Source organism: Ursus arctos, unplaced genomic scaffold, assembly GCF_023065955.2.
Source record: "Ursus arctos isolate Adak ecotype North America unplaced genomic scaffold, UrsArc2.0 scaffold_12, whole genome shotgun sequence".
Lineage (NCBI taxonomy): Eukaryota > Metazoa > Chordata > Mammalia > Carnivora > Ursidae > Ursus > Ursus arctos.
This window is the reverse complement of record NW_026622786.1, coordinates 3,706,325-3,720,052: the sequence shown is the minus strand read 5'-3', so window position 1 is coordinate 3,720,052 and position 13,728 is coordinate 3,706,325. Positions and strand designations below refer to the sequence as shown.

At 45.9% G+C, this 13,728-nt stretch overlaps 3 protein-coding genes across 4 annotated transcripts; 1 reads left to right on the top strand and 2 right to left on the bottom strand.

Moving 5' to 3' along the window:
* Position 1: 1 nt before the first annotated feature.
* On the bottom strand, positions 2 to 5,467 carry PEX11B (peroxisomal biogenesis factor 11 beta). Its single transcript, XM_026489088.4, has 4 exons — positions 5,360 to 5,467; positions 4,446 to 4,561; positions 3,841 to 4,042; positions 2 to 1,205 (listed from the first exon to the last, which is right to left on the bottom strand). The coding sequence occupies exons 1-4, from the start codon at positions 5,413 to 5,415 to the stop codon at positions 800 to 802; spliced, it is 780 nt and encodes a 259-aa protein (XP_026344873.1). The 5' UTR covers positions 5,416 to 5,467; the 3' UTR covers positions 2 to 799.
* A 647-nt stretch (positions 5,468 to 6,114) lies between these two features.
* LOC113247766 (gonadotropin-releasing hormone II receptor) lies at positions 6,115 to 11,606 on the top strand. The gene is given in 4 exon segments (XM_026489091.3): positions 6,115 to 6,624; positions 9,583 to 9,793; positions 10,307 to 10,704; positions 10,707 to 11,606. Coding segments are annotated over 4 exon segments (1,149 nt in total). The 3' UTR covers positions 10,737 to 11,606.
* RBM8A (RNA binding motif protein 8A) lies at positions 9,113 to 12,744 on the bottom strand. 2 transcript variants are annotated; one of them, XM_026489090.4, is made up of 6 exons: positions 12,620 to 12,744; positions 12,285 to 12,344; positions 12,083 to 12,157; positions 11,764 to 11,900; positions 11,315 to 11,451; positions 9,113 to 11,213 (listed from the first exon to the last, which is right to left on the bottom strand). In XM_026489090.4, the coding sequence occupies exons 1-6, from the start codon at positions 12,684 to 12,686 to the stop codon at positions 11,168 to 11,170; spliced, it is 522 nt and encodes a 173-aa protein (XP_026344875.1). In that variant the 5' UTR covers positions 12,687 to 12,744; the 3' UTR covers positions 9,113 to 11,167. The 2 variants fall into 2 exon arrangements, with proteins under 2 accessions (XP_026344875.1, XP_026344874.1); XM_026489089.3 differs by having other exon boundaries at positions 12,083 to 12,160; positions 12,620 to 12,742.
* Between the last annotated feature and the right edge of the window lie 984 nt (positions 12,745 to 13,728).

Here is a 13,728-nt window from a genome sequence, read left to right as displayed (position 1 = left end):
ATTGATGAGCAAACTGATCTTTAATGTGCTGACCTGGAAGGCTTGCTCTCCATCGTGGGCACGGCCACAGCTATTTACACAGAATCACTGTACAGTATTTACAGCAAGATGCTAGACACAGCATCCTTCTGGATAGACAAAGAAGGGGTGAGAACAGGCTACGGAACAAAGCCCTGAAATAAAAGTGTAAGCAGAAATCTGCAGGTGTGAGTAGAGGGAAGGGCCAAGTCATGAGGGAGGCTGGTGAGGTAGAAATGAAGGAGGAAGTTATCAAACCATCTCTGCTGCATGAGGGGAGAATCCACTAGGACATAAAGTCTCTAAAATTATGATTTGGTGGCATCTGAAGGGGGTAAAACCTGCCACAAGTCACCTTTGTGAGGAAAAAGAAGGCAGTTCGGACCTTACAGACCACATCTTCTACCTCCCCTACCAAAAAAGTAATTCTGCTGACTAAATTCCTAGGACAGCAAACTGAGAAAGTAAAAATAAGATACAGAGACAGAATCGTAAATAGACTTAAGAAACACAAAGTAAAAGGGGTCAAGAGAGACACAGACATTGCAATGAAGGAGGAAAAAGCAAAAGCTCCAGAAGATCTGAACGTCAGAATCATCCTGTTGACTTCACAAGTCACCTCCCTTCACCTCACCTTCCCCGAAGCTCCTCCCTCCACCCTGAAATCTTGGGATTTTAACTTTAACCAAGGAGTAGAATTAGAATGAGGCTGGTACACATTGGGATGATCTAAGATTCCATCTTACCAATTCAGATCCCCTCCTTATCCTGTACCAGAATATCAGGGCTTGAGTCGTAGCCAAGGGCAGATCAGAGTAAGAATAGACAGGATGGAGGACACGAGGCCACAAAGCCCCACAATCCCAGGGCCACAGCGCCAGAGGCCTAGTTTGTCCAATGGAATAAAAAGATCACAGGCATTTCTGACCACATCCAGCAGAAGTGGGGGATGACCTCGAAGGACCCGAGCCAAGAGCAGCACTCGCAGCTGAAGCTTGAGAGCCAGTTGAGGCAAGCCTCCTCCTGGAGTTCCTGGACCCCCAGGTCCTGCAGTTTCAATTCCTCCTGGGCCTCCTCCTCCAGAACCCTTCAGTCGCCGGCTACAAGCTGAAGACTCTTGCTCCATCAGTAGGCGAATCTCATAAGCATCACGGCTCAAATTCATGATGAGGGAAAACAGATAATACCTGGGAAAAACAGGCCAGAAGAGTCAGTAAGGGCACATAGAGCCACTTAGCATATTAAACAGAATGCTTAAACATTTTTCCCCCACAGTGCAAAGGAATTCTACATGAGAACACCAGCAGTAAATGCTACTACCCACTATCAGGAATGTCTTCCCAGCTTTCTGTGTTTCCATGTACCTTAAGATGCTGGCTTAAAGTCATGAGCATCATCAAACCTTCCAAGAGCACCGTCAAATTTCACTTGTCCACTTGGCAACCCATTAGCACACACACATTCAACTTGAACTATAATAATGCAAATGTTTTCAGAGAACAAGCTTCGTTTGTTTAGAGACTCAGACACATTATAGATCTTTTAAATCCCATTCTCTTGTTAAAATAAACAAAAACAAAAAGCAAGGCCCAGAAGTGTTAAGCAACTTGCTAAATGTGTTAGATGTATCAATCCCTTAAGAACAGTCTATGTTTAGGGCTCCTGGCTGGCTCAGTCAGTAAAGCTACTCTTCATCTTGGGGTCGTGAGTTTGAGCCCCACATTGGGCGTAGAGATTACTTAAAAAACAAACAGGGACACCTGGGTGGCTCAGTCCGTTAAATGTCTGCCTTTGGCTCAGGTCATGATCCCGGGGTCCTGGGATGGAGTCTATCACAGCATCATCACACTCCTTGATCAGCAGGGAGCCTCCCTCTCCCTGCCACTCCCCTTGCTTGTATGCTCTGTCTCTGACAAATAAATAAGTAAATCTTAAAACAAACAAACAGGGGTGCCTGGGTGGCTCAGTTGGTTAAGCGTCCAAATCTTGATATCAGCTTAGGTCTTGATCTCAGGGTCCTGGGTTCAGGCCCCACACTGCGCTCCATGCAGGGAGCCTACTTAAAAAACCAACCAACCAACCAACCAATGAACAGTCTATGGTTTGTTGGTTTGTTTGTTTGTTTTAAGATTTTATTCATTTATTTTAGAGAGAGAGAGCATCAGTGGGGAGGGGTAGTGGGAGAGGGAGAAAGAATCTGAAGCAGACTCCCATGGAGCACGGAGCCCAAGGTCGGGGGAGAAGGGAGCTCGATCCCAAGACCAACCGACCAACCATGAGATAGTGACCTGAGCAGAAACCAAGAGTCGGATGCTCAACTGACTGAGCCACCCAGTCTCCCCAACAGTCTATGTTTTTTTAAATCCATTCTGACAATGGTGATCTGTACTCAATATAATTGTCCTACCTCCAAAACACATCCTGCATCCAATCACATTTCTCTCTCTCTCATACCCCACCAGCACAGTCTCAGCCGCCAGCACCTCTTGCTCAAACTACTACTGTAGTCATTAACTGGTCTCTCCATTGCCACTCTTGCCCCCTGCCTCCAACAAGCTAATTTCACATAGTAAATCACATCATTACTCCCCTTCTTAAAACTCTCCAAGGCTTCCTTCCTATCCCATTTAAAAGGAAATCTAGGGGGCGCCTGGGTGGCACAGCGGTTAAGCGTCTGCCTTCGGCTCAGGGCGTGATCCCAGCGTTCTGGGATCGAGCCCCACGTCAGGCTCTCCCGCTATGAGCCTGCTTCTTCCTCTCCCACTCCCCCTGCTTGTGTTCCCTCTCTCGCTGGCTGTCTCTATCTCTGTCGAATAAATAAATAAAATCTTTTTAAAAAATAAATAAATAAAAAATAAAATGAAATCTAGGGGTGCCTGGGTGGCACCTTATTCTAAGCCAACATCATCTCTTGGCCATATTAGGGCATTTCCTCCTCTATTGCCCTACTACAATCCATTTTCCACTGTAGCAAGAGAGATCTTCTTTAAACACAGTTCGAATCATGTCACATCTCTTTTCAGAACCCATTGTACTTAGGATAAAATTTAAACAAAACTAAACCAAAAAAGCCCACTCTTGCCGAAGAGGCCTTGCATGAATGATCCAGTCCTCTCCACGTCTCCAGTTCAAACTTATGCCCTTCACTCAATACTCTCCATCATGCTGGCTTTCTTTCAATTTCTCTAATTCCACAAAATCTTTCTTGGTTTAAAGCCTCAGAATGGGCTATTTTCTGTTTGAGAAGCTCTTCTCTCCTACTGTTTGCTTTGACTAACTTCTATTCAGACTTCAAGTCTGAACTAAAACATTACTTCTCAAAGAGTTCTTCCCTGGCCTCTTAATCGAAATCAGCTCCCTTTGTTACATATCTCATAACACCCTGTACATTTCCACAAATAATTTGTTGGGTGGTTGTCTTAATATAACTCCCCCACTAGACTAGAAGCTTAGTGAGAATGGGAACCATATCTGACTCTGTGCTTTATTCCCTGGCCCATAGTAAGCACTTCCTAAATATTTTTAGAATGAGTGAATGAGCAGGCAGTGAGAGCCATAACCTATGGTATAGATAGAAGCAGACTTAAAGCAATGTAATATCTTATCTTGCCCAATCTTAGTCATTCATCATGGCAGAGCATCTGTCTTCCATCTGCCTCCATTCACTATTCTCTGATAGTTTAAACTCTAAATGAAGATTAGAAGCCAAGTGATTAAGATGTGTATATTCTAGGAAGACCCTGAAAGATCTTTCACTCATAAAAAGCAAGCTATGCAGTATGGGAAATACAAAAGGTCTTGTAGGATAAAAGGATATCAAACCTGAATGAACGCTGGGCCCACTTCTCCTGATCCACACGAGGGGCTAGTCCAGATTTTCCAGCCCACAGGACATTGTCACAGGCGAAGTACAAGGCTCGATTGAGGTGACTAACAGTGATGCAGAATCTCAGGACAACATCTGATAAGTGCACAGCTCGTTTGGCTGACTCAAGGGCATCTGCTGAGTTACCCAGGCGTAGAACTTGTGGAGATTAGCAAGGAGAAGCAAGGATTTGGAAGTAGAGGCAGAGAGTAAGACACAGAGAAGGAGGAAGCAAAAAGGTGAAAGTTGAGAAAGTGATAGAAAAAATAATTACAATTTTTTTAAAAGAAGAAAAACAGTTCAAAAATTTTTTTTCTTCAAATTTTAGTTAATTTGTGTCCCAGTTTGGTTTTCTCAAACTTGCCCCATTCTCTCCAATCCTGCATTAGTCTCTTACCCCTGCTCTCTTACCTCAACCAAGAGGCATGCAGAGGGTAAGTGCAGAGCCAAATAAGGGGGAAGAACTGGTAGAGAAGGTCAAGAACAGGAAGGAAGGACTAAGGGAGAATAGCTGCGGATGGAGGAAGTGCTGGAGTAATAAAGCAAAAGCACGGTTACTTACGCTTTCTTCCTAGGCTCAGATGACCCTCCAGTTGTCGAATTTGTTTCTGTAACTCGGGACTGGCCCCATGTTTCTGCAGTGCATGGCCAAGAAGGGAGCAGGCATACTGGGCAGCCCTGGAGGAGAGGCCAGGCAAGTTAAGGTGGAGACATCCCTAACCTACCCCTCAAAAATGTCTTCCAAAGGGAATGTATTGACTTCCCCTTTTCCCAGTTTGAGAACATTCCTTTTCCTCCTCTTTATGCCCATTTCTTACCGTTTCTCCTTCAGGCCAGGGGAAGGGAAAGGCGTAAGGATTAAAAGGAGCCTAGAAAAGGAGTTGGGGGCATTACTTGGAGTTGAGAAAAACAGTTTTGACAATGATGAAGTCTGAAGGGGACTGAAGGCGGCAGCGGGTCCATCACGAGCACATCAGTGTGAGCATGTACGTGACATGCAAAGGAGTGGGAGACAGATGGAGAGATTATTTTCAGAAGAGGTGAACTAGGAGATTTCAAGGCCCTCTAGCTCAACTGAGACCGGAAGACAGGGCGGAGGCAAAGGGGTTCCCGGATGACAGCAGGGTGAGGGGATAAGGGAACTTGGAGCCACTCAGCTCTGGGGGGCACAGTCCGGATATCCATCGCGGGGCGAATGCTCCTCACGCCACCACCGCCCGGTTAGTAAAGTGTTGGTCTTATGTGGACATGGCCACCCTGAGCGGCCTCCCCAGTGGCCCACTCGTGCCTCAGTTTCCCCATCTTTCCGGTGAGCAGAAACGAATCATCTCCTCACGGCCCGCTCAAATCAGCGCCTGGCGGTCCGTCCGGGCCCCCGTAGCCCGTGCTGGCCCTTTTTGACCCCCGTAGTATGAACGGACCTCGCCCCACGAGGATCTTCCTCTGTCCCCACCCCCGTTCCTATTCGGGCCGCACCTACACAACCGCTCCCGGGCCTGGCTCTGAGCACTGAAGCGAACCCAGGCGTCCATGACAGCGGCAGCCCCGGCTCCTCAGCCCCGCTCCCGCCCCACTTCCCGCCCCTAGTCACGCCTCCTGGCGGATCAACGGTATCTCGCGAGGGACAAACATCACCAGAAAAGAAAGAGAGTGGAGCCGGCCTTGAAATCTCAGAACAAGAAGCGTTTGTCTCTGGACCAACACCGGCGTGTTTTCGGTGTGTCTCCGTCACAGCGTACTTTTAGCCGACGGCCTCTACTTCCTAAGCATGCCTCCAGCGGTACATTTTTCTTTACATGTTCTGGGCCAGGGGCGGGGCCTGCAGTAGGGGCGGGGCGAGAAGGCACCGCAGCATCTAGCCTGCAGGGCTGGGATGGGGTTGTCCCCCGGGGTGCTTCCAAAACACCCCAATACACACACAGACACACACGCAAACGCGCGCTGCGGCCGAACCCAGGGCTCTAGGAGCTAAAGAAGTCTATGGAAGTTGGAGCCAGCACCAGATCCCCGTTCCTTGCGGGACCCTGACAGTTGGGCAGGTGACCTAGAGAAGGAGGAAGGATACAGATGACTTCCAGGATACAGATGGAGAGTCTCCAGAGACAGAGCCTTTAATGGACGAAATTCGCAATAACCAGCTTCAGATCCTAATAAGGAGGGCGAAGAATCAGTGGACGAAGCTAAACTCTTCATACTTACACTCCATCCACCCCTTTCCCTTCCAGGTCACCATGTCTGCAGGCAATGGCACCCCTCGGGGGTTAGCAGCGGGGGAGGAGGTCTGGGCGGGATCAGGAGTAGAGGTGGAGGGCTCAGAGCTGCCCACCTTCTCAGCTGCAGCCAAGGTCCGAGTGGGAGTGACTATCGCGCTGTTCATTTCCTCAGCTGGAGGGAACCTGGCCGTCCTGTGGTCAGTGACTCGGCCACAACCCAGCCAACTCCGCCCCTCCCCTGTACGACGACTCTTTGCCCACTTAGCAGCTGCTGACTTACTAGTCACTTTTGTGGTTATGCCCCTAGATGCCATCTGGAATATCACTGTTCAGTGGCTGGCTGGGGATATCGCATGTCGGACACTCATGTTCCTGAAACTAGTGGCCATGTATGCTGCAGCTTTCCTGCCTGTGGTCATTGGACTTGACCGTCAGGCAGCCATACTCCACCCACTTGGACCCCGCTCAGCTGGAAGGAAACTTCTGGGGACAGCCTGGGGACTTAGTTTCCTGCTTGCTTTGCCCCAGGTGAGTGACTTGTTGGGATTCTAGGCTAGACTGGACAAGAATGTGGGTAAACAACATGACTGTTTGGAATCAAGGAGTGTGCTTGATCAGTGGTCACCCATTAATCCTGAGGGGAGCCTCTGCTGTTTTGCAAGTTAAGATCATTGCATGTTAATCTGTATCTCTGTTAAGAGCCTACCTCTCCAAAGCAGTACCCTGTATCTATGCCTCTTCCTTTAGCTTTGCTATGCTTGGCTTTCACCTTTTTGCATCCTCTCAGCTCCTTCTTCAGATTGTTGCAGAAAACTCTAAGGATGAAACATATATGGGGGTCTATAGAGAAGACAGTGAAGTCAGGGGCTTTGGTTAAAACTCGGTGGTACAGTCACTCATCCATTCAAAAATAAAGTACATCACCCCTAGGGACACTCTAATGCTCTATCAAGGATTGAGCAGCAAAGACCTGCCTTCAGGAAACTTAGACTAATGCAGAAGACATATTAGTATGCAATTATAATACAGTATGCAGTCAAGCATTATGCTAAAGGTAAGCATAAGGAGCTAAAGTAAAGAACAATGAGGATGTCTGACCCACTCTTCAACAGTCAGGGAAAACGTCTCAAAGACATTAAAACTGTTTGTTTTTTATTTATTAAATTAAGAGAGGTGTTAGACAAGTTAAAGCAGGAGGAATGCTGGGGAGGGTAGAAAGTAGAAGCTAAAATTGAGGGCTAGAAAATGGATGAGTAATGAGCTTGGATGGGAAGGAAGAGCCAAGTTACAGATATTAAGCTTGTACTTTACCCTGAGGATAGTGGAGAGACAATAAGGTAAAAGGTGGAGAGGACAAAGTCAGATTTGTATTTTTTACTCTCGCTTTACTGTGAAAACTGGAAAGAAAACTAGAAAGGAAACAGAACATCTGAACTTGAGTTCTAGTTATCAAATCTCATGTACTGACAATGAACTAGAAATCTAGAAAAAAATGAAATTTGAAGCAATTCTTTGAAGACCAAAACCAAAACCACCACCACCCTCTGAGGGGAAGGAGTAGAACAGCATCTTGAGAGACCAGGATTAGGATTCTACCTAGAAGGGGCTCTGGAATAATAATGCATTATACAATTAGATTTAAAATTTGATCCTTACGGGGCGCCTGGGTGGTGCAGTTGTTAAGCGTCTGCCTTCGGATCGGGGCATGATCCCAGCGTTCTGGGATTGAGCCCCACATCAGGCTCTTCCGCTGGGAGCCTGCTTCTTCCTCTCCCACTCCCCCTGCTTGTGTTCCCTCTCTCGCTGTCAATAAATAAATAAAATCTTTAAAAAAATAATATAAAATAAAATCCGATCCTTAAATCCTCCAATATTAGAAATTAACTACAAATAGTCTGACTATAGTTCTAAGACAAAAATAGTGCTTCCAACAATGTTGCAAGCAGGACCTCTGCTACCCAAAGCTTTAAAAAGCAGCATTTCTGCTTCAGTGCAAAAGGTATTAGCTGTTTATATGAAGCAAAATTGGACAGGAGTTTCAGCCTTTGTTACATTCTGACAATTGCAATCTCCATTTGCTTCAATGGCAAACTGATGATAACGTTATATATATGTGCAAAAGATGGTATTTTGGTTCCAAATTAGCATCCTCTTGTATAAATTCTGCATTGCCCATGTGTTCTATTTAAAATATTAATCCTAGGGGTGCCTGGGTGGCTAAGGTGGTTAAGCAACTGCCTTCGGCTCAGGTCATGATCCTGGGGTCCTGCATTGGGCTCCTAGCTCAGCGGGGAGTCTGCTTCTCCCTCTCACCTTTTCCCCTCTCATGCTCTCTCTCTCTCAAATAAATAAATCTTAAAAATAAAATACAAAATCCTACCTTCAAGGACTAATATGTCAATAAAAAAACCTTTTTAAAAGTGTGGTGTTAGTATGGTGAGGGAGTACTGGAGTAGTTAGAAATTATCTTCAAAGGCTCAAGTTTCTAAGTATTACAAGGGGTTGAAAGGAAGGTTTCTATAGTAGATGGTAAATTGCATATAATAGGGGGAAGGAAAGGCAGAAGTAGGGTTACAGATCGAACTCTAAGTCCAGGAGCCTTGCTTATTTTTAAACCCCTTTCACGATGTCAGATAAATCTAGGCACAGTGAAAACCAACCAACCAACCAAAACACCTACAAATACATGACTCAAGGCAGGGGACGGGAAAGACTACTCCCTGGCTAGCTCAGAGCAGCTGAGCATAACTCCAAGTTATTCATAAAATTTTGTCTGTGGCTGATACTATCCACCTTTCCTGAAGTCCCTCATGCCTGCTGAAATCACTTTCCCAAATGCCTTAGATCTAGGAATCTGAGACGCACTAAGCTTGCCTTTTATCAAACTAATAGTGACTCAGTCTGTCTTACCTGAACGAAGGTACTAACCCTGAAGCTCTAAACTGAAAAATACTCTTTAGGGTTCAAACCAAAAACTTAGCAATTTACCAAAAAGGGGGAGGGGCAGCCAACAGCATTTAGGAAATGTTAAATTTTATTACATAACATTGTTTCACTGTTATAGTTATTGTACATAAGACTATCACTAAAGGTCACTTCACAGAGTGGCTGCAAAATGGCCTGAAATTTTAGCAGCACCCATTTTATACAAAATTTCTTTTTCCACAGAATTAGACACATCAAAACAATCATTTCAGCTAAAAATGTGGGTGAGGTGGTAGAAATATCCTTTTATAAAGTGCAGTGTTAGAATAGTACTTGAGAAGGCAAGATTCTTTAAGTCCCAGGATTTAACAAACTTAACGATTAGCTCAATAGCCTAAGGGGAAGACACGGATTCTCAAGTGTTTACCCTTTTAAATATGGCACTGTGGATGAACTCTGCACTACCCAGCTCTGCAGAGAATTAAGGATGAATTGGGATAGTGTGACTGGTGAGAAGGGTGAAAGGGGACCAGTTCTAATAGTCCTCAAACTCCACTCCAGCTGTTCCTGTTCCACACCGTCCGCCGAGCTGGCCCAGTTCCCTTCACTCAGTGTGTCACCAAAGGCAGCTTCAAGGCTCGATGGCAAGAAATCACCTATAACCTCTTCACCTTCTGCTGCCTCTTTCTGCTGCCGCTGACTGCCATGACCATCTGCTACAGCCGCATTGTCCTCAGTGTGTCTAGTCCCCGGACAAGGAATGGGAACCATGGTGAGACTTCAATCTCCCGGCCCTAATCCATACCCTAAAAACTATTGCCTCTAGCCTCATTTACTGATTTGATAGTTTTCTGTCAAACGAAAAGTGACATCATAACCATTCCTGTAGCATCTGATGCTACCAATATTTTCTAAATGTCTTCAATTCTAACCAGCCTCTAGCCAGCCTCCATTGCTGAGTTAGCGGGGCAAGGACTAAGGAGAAAAGTGATCAGTATTCTCCTTTAGTCTTGGACACCAAGTCTTCAAGTAGTCTTAGGAGCTTCATAACACCACACCTCAATCAAAACCTTTCCTCCAGCATGTCTGTCATAATCCCTGGGGGACAGGAGGACGCAAACAGTCCCAGTTTGGGAAGGGAAGAGGATGTGCAACACTACCTCCTATTTGCCACATTCTCTTCCTTGTAGCAGAACTCCAGCTCACATAATCACTGCTCTTTCATCCTACACTCAATTCAGAAGCTGAGTGGTTCTGAATTTGAGTATGTTTTCTAAATCCCCAGCCCCTGCCGGTGAATTTGCCCTTCGTCGCTCCTTAGACAATCGCTCCCGTGTTCGTCTGCGGGCCCTGCGACTGGCCCTACTTGTCTTGCTGACCTTCGTCCTCTGCTGGACACCTTATTACCTGCTGGGCCTGTGGTACTGGTTCTCTCCCACCATGCTAACTAAAGTCTCCCCCAGCCTCAGCCACATCCTTTTCCTTTTTGGCCTCCTCAATGCTCCTCTGGATCCTCTCCTCTATGGGGCCTTTACCCTCGGCTGCCGAAGAAGGCACCAAGAACTTAGTATAGACTCTTCCAGGGAAAAAGGTTCTGAGAGATTGCCCCGACAGGAGATTCAAGCCCTTAGACAGCTGCAAGTACAAACAAATGTGGCAGCAAGAAGGACAGGAGAAATGAAAGAGACATTTCTATAACATCCATTTGCACCTGACAGAGTATACAGGAACAAAATAATTACGCTTTAATATCACAAGAACACCTCACTTCTACCCGTTCTCTTAGCTTACAAGAAAAACTAGTACTGAGCAATGTCTCTACTTTGACACTAGCTGAGACTCGAGGCTGTATTTAACGTAGAAATTCACATAGAATTGAGGCCCTAGAAGTATCTTCAAAGTAACCCATACTGCCTTACTGTAAATAGTGCTTCAGAGATTGCAATGTTAGAAGAGGAAAGTAATTTTAAATGTACAAAACAAAAATGGGACATTTATTCATAACTCAGAGGAAAAAAAAACCCACTAAGCAAATAGGGTGACAGATTAAATATAAACGCAGTGAGTTCCACCCCAGGCCTATTTCTCCAAGGCTGCGTGGTCAAGTAGAATCTCTGGAGAGAACATCTGGACAACAGTGAACCTGTCAGCGCCGCCTCCGGTCTGGACTCCTGCTGCGTCTTCGGCCACCTCTAGGGAAAAGGAAGGGCCCATTAGAGGAACGTAATACAACGCCCTTATTCTGTTTTGCTCATGTTCCCTTCACCAAGATAGTTTGCCCTCTCCACTTTACCTCCTCTTGCCCTTGGGTGGACCCCGAACAAAACACCAGTCCACACTGATTGGCTGTCCCATCAAATCCTGGCCATTGAGTCCCTCCATAGCAGCCTGGGCCTCCTTGTATGTTTCATACTCAACTAGAGTATACCCCTGGGAAAGTGAAAAGACAGAGATCAAAACCCTCGTATTCCACCAAGCACCACCCAAGTATCTTCATTCTCAAATCTAAACTCATACTCAAATAGAAAAACCTACAAACTTTAGAAAACAAATATACATCATATATCCTTATTGTATATACAAAATGTCTGTTTCTGTCTCTTTGCTATGTCTGACAAAATCAATTTCCAATCTCATTTTATTTCAACTTTGCTCTTGGCCAATCATTGCAAACATGGGAGAATATCAAAGCTGTCTAAAGGTTATAGGGGAAAAGAGGAAATAGCGTGTCACTTAGGAAACCTTCAGGTATCCTGTACGCCTGTCCAGGTTGAGGTGGATGTTTTTTATTTCCCCATACTCTGCAAATTTGTCATGGATGTCTTCTTCCGTGGCTTCCTCATGGACTCCAGTGACAAACAGAATCCAGCCTTCAACAGCTGTTGGGAAAAGGAAGGTGGTTTGAGCACAAGAGAAAAACTTCAAGCAAGATTATGAAAGCGGAGTAAGTGGGGATTCCAGAGATTGGTTAAGGTATCTCCGACCCCATTCCTACTGAGTTTTATTTCACTGGTCCATAATTCACTACAAACACAGACCCTACAGGTTGCATTTTACTTACAGCGTTGTGGTCCAGGTTCATCACCATCCTGCTCCACGCTATCATAATCCTCACGCATCCGAGCTCGAGACCCTTCTTCTATATGGAACATACAAGAGATCACCAGAAATCCATTCTCCCGCTGTTCCCCATGAGTCTGAATGGGAACTCCAAAACTCGAAGCGCTCGCCATTCTAGACTCATTTTCCCCACACACACTCACCGGAGCCAAAGCCGCGGCCCTTCCGTTTCTTCGCCTTTTCTTTCAGTTTGTGGATGCTCTCTGGAGCCCCAGAAGTGAAAGAATGAGTAACAAAAATAACAGGTATTTATAACAATAGTCTCTTTATGGAAACATTATCTGAAAGCCCCACCACCTCCAGTCCCATTCCCTTCCCGGTCCCACCCCCATTCCTCCCGAAGGGGGCGCAGTCTTTAATCCAACCGAAACCCGGTTCCCCGACTCCCATCCTCCCTGCCGGGAAAGGAAATTATTTTCCTATTACTCCCTTCTCTCGCACCTTCCCCGCTTCCCGCAGCCGCCTCCACTGTCCTCACCGTCCCCATCCTCATCCATGGCGAAATCCTCGCCCCCAGCCTCATGAAGATCCAGCACGTCCGCCATCTTGCCTTCCTTCTTACTCTCGTCCGTGCCGCTCCGGCACTAGGCACCTCGGGAAACTGTCGCGGAGGGGAAAGGTCGCTAGTCAAGTTGACCAATCAAAAGCTAAGTCTAAGTCCCGCCCCCGGCGCGGTGAAAATACGCAAATGAAGGCGGGCCTAGTTCTGGAAGATGCCGGAAGTGTTCCTGTAGCCATCTTGAGCAGGTGGTGGGCTGAATGGAACAGCTCCCTGAGGGACTGCTAGCGGGTAGGTGCAGGCAGTGGCTTCCTATTAATTAGGGTAGCCGAGAAGTACTACTGCCAGCGAAACACTGCCTAATTTCTTTATTAGAGGACTGTTTTCCGTCTTCTTGGACTCCATACTAGGAAATGGAAGTTGGAAAATGTTTTTTTCTCTCAAAATTTCTAGACCTGTACCCTGTTCTGAGGAGTAGCTGGATCTGTGGTGGAAACATTTCTAAAATAGTTCAGTCAGCAATGCTGGCTCAAAAATCTGCTTCTGGTTCGTACTGCAGCACCGAATTTCTCTCAAGGAAACTAACAGATCTGGTTGTCAGTGAACTAGGATTGGTGAGACGGATATCAGCTGCTGCTGCTTCTGTTCCTGATGGTCTTACTGCAACTCTTCACATGGCTTCTTCAGCCTCATCCTTTAGGTCTCCCAAAAATACTACCTCACCCGAAGCGAAGGGTTCTTTACTTCACTATCCGTCACTCTGTTGATTTCCTTCATAGAGCTTAAATGCGATTCTAATTACCTTGTTTACTTTCTATCTTGTTTATTGTCTGATTTCCCATAAGAGTAATCCTTATGGCAGAGGCTCTTATTTACAAAGATATCCTTAACAGTTTAGACCGGTGTCTGGCTCACAGTAGACATTTGATACATACTTATTGAAGGAACAAATACCAGAAAGGCAAGAAATTCTGTTTGCCTGATGCTGTGTGGCTAGGAAGTAAAGCTGAAAGTACAGATTGGAGCCAAAATGTATGCAATGCTAAGGATTTTGGAATTTTATCCTGTAGGCAAAAATTTCTTGACTT

Coding starts and splice junctions, on each gene's coding strand:
- RBM8A (XM_026489089.3), bottom strand. CDS start 12,686: ATGGCGGACGTGCTGGATCTTCATGAGGCTGGGGGCGAGGATTTCGCC. Junction 12,345..12,619: donor CATGGATGAGGATGGGGACG/GTGAGGACAGTG, acceptor CTGGGGCTCCAG/AGAGCATCCACAAACTGAAA. Junction 12,161..12,284: donor GGGCCGCGGCTTTGGCTCCG/GTGAGTGTGTGT, acceptor TGTTCCATATAG/AAGAAGGGTCTCGAGCTCGG.
- PEX11B (XM_026489088.4), bottom strand. CDS start 5,415: ATGGACGCCTGGGTTCGCTTCAGTGCTCAGAGCCAGGCCCGGGAGCGG. Junction 4,562..5,359: donor GCCCGGGAGCGGTTGTGTAG/GTGCGGCCCGAA, acceptor CCTCTCCTCCAG/GGCTGCCCAGTATGCCTGCT. Junction 4,043..4,445: donor TCTGAGCCTAGGAAGAAAGC/GTAAGTAACCGT, acceptor AATCTCCACAAG/TTCTACGCCTGGGTAACTCA.